The sequence below is a fragment of the Cebus imitator genome, unplaced genomic scaffold (assembly GCF_001604975.1).
Source record: "Cebus imitator isolate Cc_AM_T3 unplaced genomic scaffold, Cebus_imitator-1.0 Scaffold15, whole genome shotgun sequence".
In the NCBI taxonomy this organism is placed as follows: domain Eukaryota; kingdom Metazoa; phylum Chordata; class Mammalia; order Primates; family Cebidae; genus Cebus; species Cebus imitator.
In genome coordinates this window covers 10953820-10968793 of record NW_016107330.1, presented here as the reverse complement: position 1 = coordinate 10968793, position 14974 = coordinate 10953820, and the positions used below count along the sequence as shown (strand labels likewise).

Here is a 14974-nt window from a genome sequence, read left to right as displayed (position 1 = left end):
CAAAAGACTTGGCTTTTTTTTTTTTTTTTTTTGGATGGAATTTTGTTCTTTTTGCCCAGGCTGGAGTGCAATGGTGCGATATCTGCTCACTGCAACCTCTGCCTCCTGGGTTCAAGTGATTCTCCCGCCTTAGACTTCCTCAGACTTCCGAGTAGCTAGGATTACAGGCATGTACCACCACCCCCGGCTAATTTTTTGTTTTTTTAGTAGAGAAGGGGTTTCTCCATATTGGCCAGGCTGGTCTCGAACTCCTAACGACAGGTGATCCACCCGCCTAGGCCTTCCAGGCGTGAACCACCGCGCCTGGCCCAAAATACTTGGTTTCTAAAGTGTTTTACAATCTCGCGTCTTAGAAATAACAAGGGGACGCTTAGAAATAATGAGAAGAAGCTGTCCAGGGGCTGTGGATTGTGGGCAGCCTTTCCCTGAGCCAGTTCGGGGACGTGGATAATGGGTAACAGGTCCTTGCAGCTTTTCTCAGTGGGTCCCTGGACCGTGCGTGAGGCCTGGGATTTCTTTAGCCCTGAGGTGGAGTCAAGCCTGGGCTCCTAGTCTTAGCCACAGCCTCCGGCAAGCTGCGTAACCTCTCTGAACCCGGGCTTCGCGGATTCTAGAAGATAGCGGACGCGAAAGGAACCCAGCCAAGGCTAGCCCTTCCCGCAGGTGGCCGCGCGTGTCTGCCCAGGGATCACTCGAGCGAAGTCCGATGCTGGGCCGCGCGTTCTCGGGGCCGCACCTGTGACGCCACGAGCGTTGCCCAGCAACCACGAACGCCGCGGCGTTGAGCGCGCGGGCTGGCGGGTGGGGCGGCTCCGGGCTCGGGTCCTGCGGCGGCCGCGGCGCCTGCAGCGCGGATTCCCCACGTCCTCGCCCGGGCTGGGCCTCAGGGACGGGTGGGTCCGGGCGCGGGACGAGGCGGCGTCCCCGGCTCGGGTCCTGCGACTCCCCGCTCCCCTCAGGGCGCCCCCCGAGGAGTCCCCGCCCCCCGCCGTGGCCCCGCCCCCGCCGCAAGGCTCCGGCCCCGGTGGCCGGCGCTGGCCCCGCCCCTTGGCCCGGGCGGTCCGGGGTCCCCGGCGGGGCGGGGGTCGGCTCTGGCCCGGGGGCTTCCGGGCGCGGCGCCATGGCCTCCGAGGCGGTGAAGGTGGTCGTGCGCTGCCGCCCCATGAACCAGCGGGAGCGGGAGCTGCGCTGCCAGCCGGTGGTGGCTGTGGACTGCGCGCGCGGCCAGTGCTGCATCCAGAACCCGCGCGCCGCCGACGAGCCGCCCAAGCAGTTCACCTTCGACGGCGCCTACCACGTGGACCACGTCACCGAGCAGATCTACAACGAGATCGCCTACCCGCTGGTGGAGGTGAGGGCGCCCAGCAGGCCGCCCTCCAGACGGCAGGGCATCGGGCCTCCCCGAGGGTCCCTAGCGGGCGGTGCTGCCTCCCCAGCTGGGCGGAAAGGCCCTCGAGGGGCACGGGCTGGCAGCAATAGGTGGGTCCGGAGGCTTTTGTCCAGGCGGGACACACCCGAGCCTGCATCTAGTGTCGCCTCCGGGTCTGCACTGTCCCCAGCGCCACCGCCTCCTGGGTACAAGCGATTCTTGTGCCTCAGCCTCCCAAGCAGCTGGGATTACAGACGTGTGCCATCACGCCCGGCTAATTTTTGTATTTTTAGTAGAGACGGCGTTTCACCATGTTGGCCAGTCTGGTCTCAAACTCCTAACCTCAAGTGGTCCACCCGTCTTGGCCTCCCAAAGTGCTGGGATTACAGGCATGAAACACCACGTCCTGCTGAATGGTGACTTTTCATCTTCCCTCACTGGCAGGTTGGGGCACACCCAGCCCTGTTTGGGTTACAGCGTGGGTCTTTGCAGTGAAACTGGGCATAGATGCCATGTGGGCCTTTGGGGGTCTCAGTTCTCTAGGCCGATCTGCCCACACAGGACCCACCCAAGCCCATACTAAGTTCTAGACTTTGGGAGCTCGTGAGCTCTGCAAGGGCAGGGACTGTGTCCGCCTCGTTCACCACTTTGTCCCTAGACTGAGCATGGTCAGGCCCTGTCCAATGGGTAGAAACAGCGATGAATGAAGAGTGACTGGAAACGGCACCAGGTTTGCCTCTTTTCTTCCCTCCAGGCCTCATCTTCCACCACTCCCCGTCCCTCCTGCTCTCCACACCTCACCTGTGTGGCTTTATTTAAGCTATCCTCTCAGCCTGGAATGCCTCCCTCGTCTGTCACCTGGCAAAGTATGAGCCCCACTCCCAGCTTCCAGTTCTCCCTGTCTTTGCCACCTGGAAAGCTGTGCTTCATTCTTTCCACACTGTTCTGTTTTCCCGTCTTTGCACTTCCCCTCCCTGCTTGCTGCCTGGACTCCTGTGGCTGTGTGCCTCGCCCCGTAGCCTGCCATGAGAGTCACCTGTGCGGTCCGGCTCCCTGCACTGTAGGCAGATGGAGCACCTGTGTGTGGCGGCACTTCCTGTGCCAATGCACAAAATAACCCCATTCATACCCTGCAGGAGCCTCATAGGAGGTGCCAGTCTTACCCTTTAAGGTGTCGGAGTTTTTGGTTTGTTTTTTGAGTCAGAGTTTCATTCTCACCCAGGCTGGAGTGCAATGGCATGATCTCGGCTCACTGCAACCTCCACCTCCTGGGCTCAAGCAATTCTCCTGCCTCAGCCCCCTGAGTAGCTGGGACTACAGGTGCACATCACCATGCCCAGCTAATTTTTTGTATTTTTTGTAGAGACAGGGTTTTACCATGTTGTCCAGGCTGGTCTCAAACCCCTCAGCTCAGGTCTCCCAAAGTGCTGGGATTACAGGCATGAGCCACCGTGCTCGGCCTAAGGTGGTGTTCTTATCATCTTATCAATGTGCCTCAGTGAGGCCACCCCAAGGGTGCACAGTCAGTAAAGGTGGAGATGGATGTGGGCCCAGGGGGCCATGCCCACAGCACAGGGGACAAGGACAGCTCCTACCCCACCAGACAGTCAACTCCTTGAGACAGAGCTGGGCCTTGTTTATGTCCACACTCCAGTGCCATTGTTGGTGGGGGGACCAGGGAGGGCTCCGAGTTGGTGAGTTAGGGGGCCCTGCCCGAGCCCTGCTGTGCCTGGTCTGCTGAGCACGGGGTCCTGTCTTCCTCCCATGCAGGGCGTCACTGAGGGCTACAATGGCACCATCTTTGCCTACGGTCAGACAGGCAGCGGGAAGTCCTTCACCATGCAGGGCCTGCTGGACCCGCCCTCCCAGAGAGGCATCATCCCCAGGGCCTTCGAGCACGTGTTCGAGAGTGTCCAGGTGTGGGCTTCACGGAGGGCAGGGGCAGGGCCAGAGCTGCAGCTGGGCCCCAGAGCACTTCTGACGGGTGGCAGGGACACGGGAAGTGATCGGAGCCTGGCCTGACCCCACGCACATCAGCAGAGAAGGCCCCAGGTTCTGAAAAGGTGGGGGGAAAACACTTAAAACAGAGAAAATTCTGTCCATGCTTTTCTTCCATCATTGTTGGGTTCTGACCCTTAGTTCAGCATTTCCTGTGGTTCTGCTGACCCTATGCACGGCGGTGGGGGGAAGGGGTTGTAACAATCACAGCTTCCCCTCTTTATTGAGCAATTGTTATGGACCAAGTCGTGTGCAAAGCCCTTGGCATCCTTACCTCACTGAATCTCTAGCCTGACCCAGTAGGTAGCTGGTAGCCCCATTTTTGAGAGAGGGAGGTTGAGACTCTGAGCCTTTATGGGCCAAGATGAGACTGGACTCTGAATTCATCCCAGCATCCAGGCTGCAGGTGAGAGTTGCCTGTTGACCATCTTCGGCAGTGCACAGGGAATGGTGGAGTGGGGAAAGTGACCCTGGGCAGCTGCAGAGCCCACTGTGCCGCTCCCGGGACTCATCATGGTGGCCACAGCAACATGTAAGGCCTCGGAGAGCTGCCAGGGACCAGCCCAGAGCCGGTGCTTACCCCAGGCCTTCCCTGTGGCCTCAGGTTTTTTGAGACAGAGTCTTGTTCTGTCACCCAGGCTGGACTGTAATGGTGTGGTCTTGGCTCACTACAACCTCTGCCTCCCAGATTCAAGCGATTCTCCTGCCCCAGCCTCCCAAGTAGCTGAAATTACAGGTGCCCAGCACCATACCTGGCTAATTTTTGTACTTTTAGTAGAGACAGTTTCACCATGTTGGCCAGACTGGTCTTGAACTCCTGGCCTCAAGTGATTTGCCTGCCTCGGCCTCCCAAAGTGCTGGGATTACAGGTGTGAGCCACCAGGCTGACCAGGGTTTTTTTTTTTTTCCTCTTTACCTGAATAACGCGGAGGCCTCTGTTTCCTTTCCCATGAGGATTCTAGACAAAGCATTAGCGAGCAGTATGAGGATTATGCAACTCAAAGAGGCCTGAGCACCCACCAGGCTGGAGACGAGGATTGAGCTTGCTAGGAGGGCCAGCAGGGCAGGTGGGATTGGGGACTCCTCTGGCCCTGACTTCCCTTCTTCTCCCATGATATCCTGGCGGCAGAGGGACAGGTCCCAGTGTCAGGCCTGGCAGCAGGTCGCCTCAGAGCTCTGATGTCTGTTTCTGTGTACTCCCTGCAGTGTGCAGAGAACACCAAGTTCCTGGTCCGGGCCTCCTACCTGGAGATCTACAATGAAGATGTCCGGGACCTCCTGGGGGCTGATACCAAGCAGAGGCTGGAGGTGGGTGCAGACCCAGTGTGGGCAGGTGGGGCTGGAAGCGGGGAGGTTGGCATTGGGTGCTGCTCCCTCAGAAATACGGGAAGGTGTCTTGAGGGTGCCGGCACTGGGAGACTAGAGTCAGGACTTTTTTTTTTTAATGAAAAAGAATTTTTTAAGGCCGGGCATGGTGGCTCACACTGTAATCCTACACTTCGGGAGGCTGAGGCGGGTGGATCACTTGAGGTCAGGAGTTTGAGACTAGCCTGGCCAACATGGTGAAACCCCATCTCTACTAAAAATACAAAAACTATCTGGGCGTGGTGGTGCACGCCTGTAGTCCCTGGGGGAGGCTGAGGCAGGAGAATCACTTGAGCCCAGGAGGTAGAGGCTGCACTAAGCTGAGATTGTGCTACTGCACTCCAGCCTGGGCAATGCAGCGAGACTCCGTCTTAAAACAATGTATATATTTTTTGGAGACGAGGTCTCACTTTGTTGCCCTGGCTGGCCTCAAACTCCTGGCCTTGAGTCTTCCGCCTCAGCCCCCTTCCCGCCCCAGTAGCTGGGACTACAGGCAGGCACGACCACAGGCATCCAGCCGCTTGGTGTTTTTCATGCAGGATCCTCCAACCTCCCACCTGGAGTTTCTCTATTGCCTTCTCTCTCCTGGTGTAGCTGAATCATAGCTGAGCCCCCAGACAGGGAAGCAGAGACAGGAGGCAGCAGAGGGTGTTGCTCCCACATGACAGCCCCAGAAGGCCAGGCTGTGGGGTTAGGGCCCCCTGGCCCCCTGCGAGCCTTCCGCTAGCCTGCACTGGAGCAGCAGGGAGCCCTCCTTCCCTTCCTCACTGCCCTGGACCCTAGAAAGGCCTCAGTAACCCGGGCCTAGAGGGGCTAAGGCTGGCAGCCATGGGCACTCGGTGCAGCTTAGCCACGGGCCTCAGGCCTATTGGGCCAGGTGCCTTGGGGGCTGCAGTGACAGATGCGCTCCCTGAAACTCTCTGGGGTCACTGGGCTTTTGACATGCTCCCTCGTGGAGGATGTGCAGATGGCTCTCATGTAAACCCCCTGGCCGCCCCAGGAGGAGGCACCGTTTTTATCCTTTATCACAGATGAGGAAACCGAGGCTCTATGTGCTTAAGTAAGACCAGCCCAAGAACACACAGTCAGTAAAGCATGAAGATGGGCCAGGCGCAGTAGCTCACGCCTGTAATCCCAGCACTTGGGAGGCTGAGGTGGGAGGATCACGAGGGCAGGAATTCAAGAGCAGCCTGGCTAACATGGTGAAACCCCATCTCTACTAAAATATAAGAATTAGGTGGGCATGGTGGCAGGCTCCTGTAATCCCAACTACTCAGGAGGCTGAGGCAGAGAATTGCTTGAACCCGGGAGGCGGAGGTTGCGGTGAGCCAAGATCACACCACTGCACTCTAGCCTGGGAGACAGAGCGAGGCTTCGTCTCAAAAAAGAAAAAAAGAGTAAAGTTGGGATTTGAATCCGGGGACTCCATAACACACTCTGTTAACCCATGTTTAACGCTGGGCCTGATGGTGGTTATAATCAGAGGTTATTACATCACCTCAGGGCAGCAAGCAGTTTGGAGAAGCAGAGTTCCACCACTCCCCCAGCCACTATAAACTACTGTCACCCTGATCTGGTGACCCCTGAGGGGGTCTCTCCAGTGGGTTCTCCCTACCCATGTCTGGGCAAAGTGTCAAAGGCTCCCCTCCCCATGGCAGCCACGGACACGTTCCTGCCATGTGCCCCTGTCTCATCCTTGCCGCATCCCAGCTGGTTGCCATGGTGACCTGGTTCTGGCCTCTGCAGCAGAGATGAGCAGTTACCAAGGAGCCTGGTGCGCAGCTGGGGGCTGTCACTCAGCACCTCCCCAGGCATCAGGGGTGGAGTGGGGTTGGGAACGAGGTGGGGGGAGGACCCCTGAGGCCATCACAAGGTTGGGAACAGGGAGCCTTCCTGGGCCTGAAAATATCATGGCAGGAGTCCCCTTGGGTCAGGGTTTGTGTCCTGGATTGCTCAGGCCTCAGACAGCGACTTCGTCCTCTTTGTGACCTCTGTTCACCGAGCCCCCACTAAGTACCCACAGAACTTTTCTTTAGATCTGTTCTCTTCCCAATAGTCATAATAATCTTGTAGAAATAGGAGTTATCATCCCCATTTTACAGAAGAGAAAATTGAGGCCTAGAAAGACAAATGAACCTCCCCAATCAGCAAGCCTGAGAATGGGTTTCCACCTGGAGCAGCCGTGCAGGGTGCCCCCGGGCCACACGCCCTCCATCCTCTGGGCTCCCTCCTTACCTTTAGCCTGGGCCAAGACCCGCCCTCTGTCATCTCAAGCTTCAGTCACTGCAGGATGCTCCCGCCTCTCTCTTACCCTGCCCTGGAGACTTCCATCAGCTGTGACCCTACTAACAGCTGTGACCTTCAGCAAGTCGCCTCCCCTTTCTGGGCGTCAGTTGCTCATCTGTTTCATGAAGCCCAGTCCGTTGGTGGGGCTTGGCTGTTTCTCCATGCTTGAGCAGATAGGACCAGCCTGTGCCTGTCCCCTGACCCCCACCCACGCCCCTCCCACAGCAGGGGCCTGAGCCCACCTGGAACCCCCACAAAGCTGCCCGCAGCTGAGCCTCGGGTGGCTCCAACCTGCAGGGCCACTTGGCAGACAAATTCCTTTGTCCTCATTCATTCTGCTCTTGTGACAGAGTGGTTTTATTTCCTCTCACACTTGAAAAATACTGCGTTTCACAGCTCTGTGTCAGCAACTAAGTGACTTGGCTGGCTGGAAAGCCAGCAGGGAGCCATCAGATAAATTAATTTACTGCTGCCACTGCCCTGAGGGCTGGGGGCCTCTGAGCTGCGAGCCTGCAGGCGTTCTGGGCAACGAGTGGCCGTTCACCTGTGATCTGAGGGTTTGGGGACATTCCCGTGGTTCTAGAGCCGAGGCAGAGGGGATCTGGAGCCCTGTCATCAGGGTGAAGGGAGATGGTGCTCAGGGCCCGTGGGCGATGACAGGGTCAGCCCCTGAGATCTGAAGCTCCCAAACAGAAAACTGCCTTTGTGATCATAGCACTCACGACAACAGCACAGACAGTGGCTGGCATCTATGGGCACTTAGGTGCTGGGCACCATGCTAAGCATTGTATGTGCCTTATTTTACGGATTCCTCACCATATCCCTATGAGGTAGCTGTCTCATGCCCATTTTGGAGATGTGGAAACTGAGGCTTAGGTTGTCACTGGCTGAAGGTCCCACAGCAAGTAGGAGGCAGGGGTAGGTTTGAGGTTGGTGAGGCCTGGAACGCACCCCTCCCTGTGACAGGCGCATGAGGTGCTGGCCTGCACTGCAGGAGGGCAAGGGCAGTCTGGATGGGGCCCTTCTCTCTGGTTCCTTGACTATCCCTAGCCCGAACCCTTGGAGGCTGGAGGTTCCACCCCTCACCAATTGCTCTTCCCTCAGCTGAAGGAGCACCCGGAGAAGGGTGTGTACGTGAAGGGGCTGTCCATGCACACGGTGCACAGCGTGGCCCAGTGCGAGCGCATCATGGAGGCCGGCTGGAAGAACCGCTCTGTCGGCTACACGCTGATGAACAAGGATTCCTCACGCTCCCACTCCATCTTCACCATCAACATCGAGATCTCTGCCTTGGGTACGTGAGGCCGCTGCGGGGGGTGGATAGGGCGTGGACAGATGACCCAGCCATACTTTCACTCCCACTAGCCAAGGCACGCCACCTCTCAGGGCCGCGAGAGCCCCCCTGGAAAGTGGGTAGAGACGCTCTAACTGCCTAGAGGAAAGCCAAGAGGGTCCTTGGGATTCTGGGACCCGAGCTCCCAGGATACACAGCAGCAACAATGGAACACTGGTAGCCAACACTGAGTGCCTACTGTGTGCCAGACCAGTTTTTTTTATTTATTTATTTTTGAGACAAGGTCTCACTCTGTCACCCGGGCTGGAGTGCAGTGGTGATCTTGGCTCACTGCAACCTCTGCCTCCCAGGATTGGGTGATCCTCCCACTTCAGCCTCCTGAGCAGCTGGGACTACAGGCACACCACCATGCCCGGCTGATTTTTTGTAGAAATAGGGTCTTGCTATGTTGCCCAGGTTCATCTTGAACTGAGCTCAAGCGATCCTCCCACCTTGGCCTCCCAAAGTGCTCGGATTACAGGTGTGAGCCAGCGCGCCCCGCCAGTGTGCCCGACAATGCATTACTCCTGCAATACTTACTCCTACAGCACTCCCATGAGGTAGATACTGAATCATCCCCATTTTACAGATGAAGAAATCGAGGTCATCCAACTAGGAACTAGTGTCAGAGCCTGGCTTCCATCCTGGGTTCTTCCTCCAGAGTGTGTATCACACAGACCTCGTGGATTCTCCTCTCTCTCTAACATTCTCTGCTCCTCAGTCATCTCAATATTATTTTTTTTCCGGAAGAGCTGCTGAGAAAGAGAAGAGGAAGGAAAGAAACCCAAGTTTATTTTGGGGCCCCTATTGGCCATCTGCAGTGTCAAACCCTTTATACCCTTCATTCCATTTAAATCCCATGACAGTCAGAGACAGGCACTAGAATCCTCATTTTATAGATGAGGAAACAGAGGCTCTGAGAGGCAAAGTGATTGCTTGTTCAAGCAATTGTCTCACCACTGCTAATTGGTGGAGCTGGGATTTGAACCCGGGTCTCCCTGATATCTGGGTTTTCCCAGGAATACTGCAGCTGCCTCCACGTTGTGGTCCGTCATGACTAGAACTCCAGAGAGCAGTGGAGCAGGAGGTGGCCTCAGCCCAACTGGGAACAGAATTCCGGAGAGATCTCTGACCCAGGGATCAGGGTCAGGAATTAGCTGGGTGTGATGGCGCATGCCTGTAGTCCCAGCTATTCAGGAGGCTGAGGTGACAGGATTGTTTGAGCCCGGGAGACCGAGGTTGCAGTGATCTGAGATCACACCACTGCACCACCCAGGGTCAAAGCCTGGGTAGATGGAACCTCTTGGACACACTGCCCAGCTGGTGTGATGACCTGGCTTTGGGCCAAGCCCTAATGCTTGCTTGGGTATGAGGCCATCACTCTGAGTGTCCTGGGGGTACTGATGGGGAGGGGTGGGACAGTGTGGTCACAGCCTCAGTGCTGCAGCTTGGGGAGGGGCAGAGACCAGGGCAACTGAGGACAGATCAGGAGGGAGGAGGAGGGAGTGGGTTTGGTGGGCACCTCTTGGTCTTTGCAAGAGGGTCTGAAGGATGAGGCAGGCTGGCTGCACATTCACTTTATAAAATAATGCAAGCTCGGCCGGGCGCAGTGGCTCATGCCTATAATCTCAGCACTTTGGGAGGCCAAGGCAGGCAGATCACGAAGTCAGGAGTTCAAGACCAGACTGGCCAACATGGTGAAACCCCATCTCTACTAAAAAATACAAAAATTAGCTGGGCATGGTGGCTCGTGCCTGTAATCCCAGCTACTTGGGAAGCTGAGGTAGGAGAATTGCTTGAACTGGGACCCAGGAGGCGCAGGTTGCAGAGAGCCAAGATCGTGCCACTGCGCTCCAGCCTGGGCTACAGAGCGAGACTCTATCTCAAAAAAAAAATCATAATAATAATGCAAGCTCAATGACGATGGAAGAAAGTAGAGAGTGGTAGGGAACAGTTGCTCATGGTTCTGACATCTAAACACTGCTAACATTTAAGCATTATATTTATATAATTATTCTTATTTATAATATAGTTTATTACATATATCCACACACTGTTTTTTTTTTTTTTTTTTTTTTTTTTTTAAGACAGCTCTGTTGCCCAGGCTGGAGTGCAGTGGCACAATCTCGGCTCATTACAACCTCCACCTCTCAGGTTCGAGTGATTCTCTTTCCTTAGCCTTGTGAGCAGCTGGGAATCACAGACATGCGCCACCACACTAAGCTAATTTTTGTATTTTTAGTAGAGACAAGGTTTGGTCTCTGCTAAAAATGTTGGCCAGGCTGGTCTCAAACTCCTGGCTTCAAGTGATCCATCTGCCTCGGCCTCCCCAAGTGCTGGGATTACAAGTGTGAGCCACTGCGCCTGGCCTTTAAAAAAAAAAAAACAAACCAACGTGTGTACGTATGTAATATAAATAATTTGTATTTATTTATTTATAAGGCACTGCCTTGCTCTGTTGCCCAGGCTGGAGTGCAGTGGTACAATCTCAGATCACTGCAACCTCGGCCTCCCAGACTCAACCAACCCTTTCACCTCAGCCTCCCGAGTAGCTTGGAACTACAGTCACGCACCACCACACCCAGGTAACTTTTCTGTTTTGTAGAGACAGGGCTTTGCCGTGTTGCCCAGGCTGGTCTCGAACTCCTGGACTCAAGCAATCCACCTCCGCCTTCCAAACTGCTGGGATTACAGGCGTGAGCCATTGTACGCAGCCCATATTTTCTTTTGATCCTTTTTTTTCCTTTGAAAGTTTCAAACACAACTGAAATCTTATGCCATGTAGGTTTCCCCCGGTTTCATGTCCCTTGCCGTCACTGAGCATTTCTGCTTTACTGTCATCGTGTCTTCATGACCATGTGTGGTGGCTTGGATCCTGCCCTTTTCCAACCAGTCTGCAACCAGTGGTTCCCAGTTTCCCAGTGCCGGAAGTCATGCCATGATGGACATCCGTGTGCACAAACCTTTCTCTCGTCTGAGAGTCATCTCCTCAGACTCGGTTCCCTGGAATGGGTCCTAGAGCAAAGATGAGAAATGCAGCTAAGGCCCCTGGTCCGTGCTGCACAGAGCTTCCCAAATGGGCGACTCCAAGTTCCTTCCAGTCCTTTTCTTAGAGACAGTGTCTCACTCTGCCACCTAGGCTGGAGTGCGGTGGTGCAATCATAGCTCACTGCAGCCTTGAACTTCTGGCTCAAGCATCCCTCCTGCCTCAGCTTCCTGAGTGGCTGGGACCACAGGCACACGACACCAAACACCCAGCTGTTTTTGGTGGGTTTTTTTTTTTTTTTTTTTTTTTTTTAAAGGGTTTTATTCTGTTGCCCAGGCTAGAGTGCAGTGGCGTGATCACAGCTCACTGCAGCCTTAACCTCCACTGCAGGCTTGGTTGATCCTCCCACCTCAGCCTTTGAAGTAGCTGAGACCACAGGCATGCACCACCACACCTGGCTAATTTTTGTGTTCTTTTGTACAAATGGAGTTTCGCCATGTTGCCCAGGCTGGTCTTGAACTCCTGGGATTAAGCAATTCGCCCGTCTCCCAAAGTGCTGGGATTATGGGTGTGGGCCACTGCCCCTGGCCTTTTGTTTTTGTTGTTTTTGAGACAGAGTCTCGCTCTGTCGCCCAGGCTGAAGTGCAGTGGTATGACCTCGGCTCACTGCAACCTCTGCATCCTGGGTTCAAGCAATTCTCGTGCCTCAGTCTTTCGAGTAGCTGGGATTACAGGCATGTGCCACCACGCCCAGCTAATTTTTGTATTTTTAGTAAAGATGGGGTTTCACCATGTTGGCCAGGCTGGTCTTGAACTCCTGATCTCAGGTGATCCACCCACCTTGGCCTCCCAAAATGCCGGGATTACAGGTATGAGCCACCTTGCCAGCCTGTTGTTTTTCTAATAGCGTAAAGAACCAGCTGGGTGTGGTGGCGTCTGCCTGTAATCCCAGCCACCCAGAAGGCTCAGGCAGGAGAATCACTTGAACCCCAGAGGCAGAGGCTGCAGTGAGCCGAGATGGCGCCATTCCAGTCTGGGCGACAGAGTGAGACTCCATCTCAAAAACAAGCCAAAAGAAAAAAACCTGGTCTTCTGAGCCAATGCTACCAACCCGTGCCTGGCTCCCCTGCCATCCTTGATGCCCAGGGCTGCCCAGCCAGGACAGCTGCAGTCGCTGCAGAAGCGGGGTTTGTTCTCAGGGGAAATGAACACCCGCCGTGTGCCGGCCCAGCAGAGCCCCTGTGTGAATACGCCGTCCGTTTGCTTTACTTCTCCAGAGCACCAACCTGTCAACTAAAGAAAAATCAATTGGGCTGGGCACAGTGGCTCAGGCCTGTAATCCCAGCACTTTGCGAGGCCAAGGTGGGAGGATCACTTGAGGCCAGGAGTTCGAGACCAGCCTGGGCAACATAGGGCCACCCCATCTCTAAAAAAAAAAATATTAGCTGGGCATGGTGATGTATGCCTGTGGTCCCAGCTACTCAGGAGACTGAAGCGGGAGGATTTTCTGAGCCAGGAGTTCGAGGCTCTAGTGAGCTAGGTTCGCACCACTGCGCTCCAGCGTGGGCGACAGAGTGAGACCCTGTCTCAAAGGAAAAAAAGAGAAGTCCTACTGAGAATCGTAGACTGAGGTCTATACCCAGAAGTGGTTCTGTCCGTATTTCAGTTCGCAGTTTACATATAGGTGGTGAAGAGTTGGCACCTGCAGAATCACACCTGACATGCTCAGAAGTTACAAAGAAGAGTCACATCAGGGTTTGTGCAAGAGCACATCCAGTGATAGACTCAGAGGCTTCCTCACCAGCCCCAGCCGACATTAGCTCACGTGTAGGAAAAGGCAAGGCCTCGATCTGTCTTTCAGCCATGCAGTGACTCAGGCGAGAGACGGATGGGGGGGACCGTCAGCTCCATCCTGTTTTGTCTTCAAAGCATCTCTGCGGAGCTCTGCACAGCCCTGCACGTCAGCACAGAGGCAGCGGCTTTGTGAGCTGATGATGCTGGCAAGTGGAAAAGAGCAAACGTGGCTTCTCACATCTGCTGCTGTGTCGCACAAACAGACCCTAATGGGGAGCCATTGTTAGTCAGATTTTGTTGATGTGGGGAATTGAGACTCCAGAGGTAGGTGGCCCTGCTAGTGCCACGCAGCAAGGAGAAGACAGGACTGGGTTGGGAACTGGGCCAGGGAGTCTCCAAAGCAGATGTTTTCTGCATCGAAGGACATAACTCCTTGGTGGTCCAGCTGCACCCCTGCCTTCTCCACCTTTGACCTTGCAGGAAGCCTTTGAGAGCAGCTGTGGCAGCCAGAAGGAGCCCTGTTGCACCCAGAATGGTCTGCAGCTCCAGCCCCTTCTCCTGGAGGCAGCCTGCCCTGGGTTCTGATGGTGGCTACAGCTCTTAGCAGCTGTGTGACCTTGGGCAAGTTCCATGTCCTCTCTGAGCCTCAGTCTACCCATCTGTAAGATGAGCACAATGATAGCACTTGCAGGCTGGGTGCAGTGGCTCACACCTGTAATCTCAGCACTTAGGGAGGCTGAGGTGGGTGGATCTCCTGAAGTCAGGAGTTCAAGACCAGCCTGAGTAATATGAAACCTGCCTGTACTAAGAATACAAACATTAGCCGGGCGTACTGGCGGGTGCCTGTAATCCCAGCTACTCGGGAGGCTGAGGCAGGAGATTGCGCCATCGCACTCCAGCCTGGGTGACAGATCAAGACTCTGTCTCAAAAAATAATAAAACAATAGCACCCGCTTCCTGGGGCTTCCTTGCAGCTGAGGGGAAACCCTCGGTGGGTGATGGTGAGCACCCCGTGCCTGGTGCTGATTGCCCTTGATACATGGGGCTCACCAAGGCCCTCACCCCGCTGCTTGGTCTGTCCGCAGATGAGTGGGGCAAGGACCATCTCCGGGCGGGCAAGCTGAACCTGGTGGACCTGGCGGGCAGCGAGCGGCAGTCCAAGACCGGGGCCACTGGCGAGCGGCTCAAGGAGGCCACCAAGATCAACCTGTCGCTGTCGGCGCTGGGCAACGTCATCTCGGCGCTGGTGGACGGGCGCTGTAAGCACATCCCCTACCGGGACTCGAAGCTGACACGGCTGCTGCAGGACTCACTGGGTGGCAACACCAAGACGCTGATGGTGGCCTGCCTGTCGCCTGCGGACAACAATTACGATGAGACACTCAGCACGCTGCGCTACGCCAACCGGGCCAAAAACATCAGGAACAAGCCGCACATCAACGAGGACCCCAAGGATGCACTGCTTCGCGAGTACCAGGAGGAGATCAAGAAGCTCAAGGCCATCCTGACGCAGCAGATGAGTCCCAGCAGCCTGTCAGGTGGGACCGCGTGGGGGGAGTGGTGGGAGGGGAGTGGCGTGGGGGGAGTGGCAGGGGGGCTGGGTCCCCAGGAGAAAACTTCCTCCCCTCTGTCTTCTTGCCTCTGACTTCCCATCTGAAAGATGGTGGGAGCATCCTCCTGGCCCTCAGCCCAGTGTGATCGCAGGGCCCTGGGTGGTGGCAGTATTGACGGCATGTGCTTGTCAGTGCCCTGGGAGGAGGGCAGTTGTCTGGCCTGTCCCATCTGCTGCAGGCTGTCCTCCACTCCTGCCTCTGATCTGCTCATCCATCATCCCCTCCACCCC

General features: G+C 55.8%; 1 protein-coding gene across 4 annotated transcripts in view; it reads left to right on the top strand.

Annotated features, from left to right (window-relative positions):
• The first annotated feature begins 1036 nt into the window (after positions 1–1036).
• Positions 1037–14974, top strand: part of KIF17 (kinesin family member 17) — a 46719-nt gene continuing 32781 nt past the window's right edge. For 3 of the 4 annotated variants that reach the window (XM_017506531.2, XM_017506522.2, XM_037730500.1), the window contains exons 1-5: positions 1037–1351; positions 3140–3286; positions 4574–4675; positions 8123–8312; positions 14217–14669. In XM_017506531.2, coding sequence (XP_017362020.1) covers positions 1121–1351; positions 3140–3286; positions 4574–4675; positions 8123–8312; positions 14217–14669 — 1123 coding nt within the window. In that variant the 5' untranslated portion in view covers positions 1037–1120. The remainder of the gene's footprint in view (positions 1352–3139; positions 3287–4573; positions 4676–8122; positions 8313–14216; positions 14670–14974) is intronic. The other variant, XM_037730496.1, reaches the window with a different exon arrangement.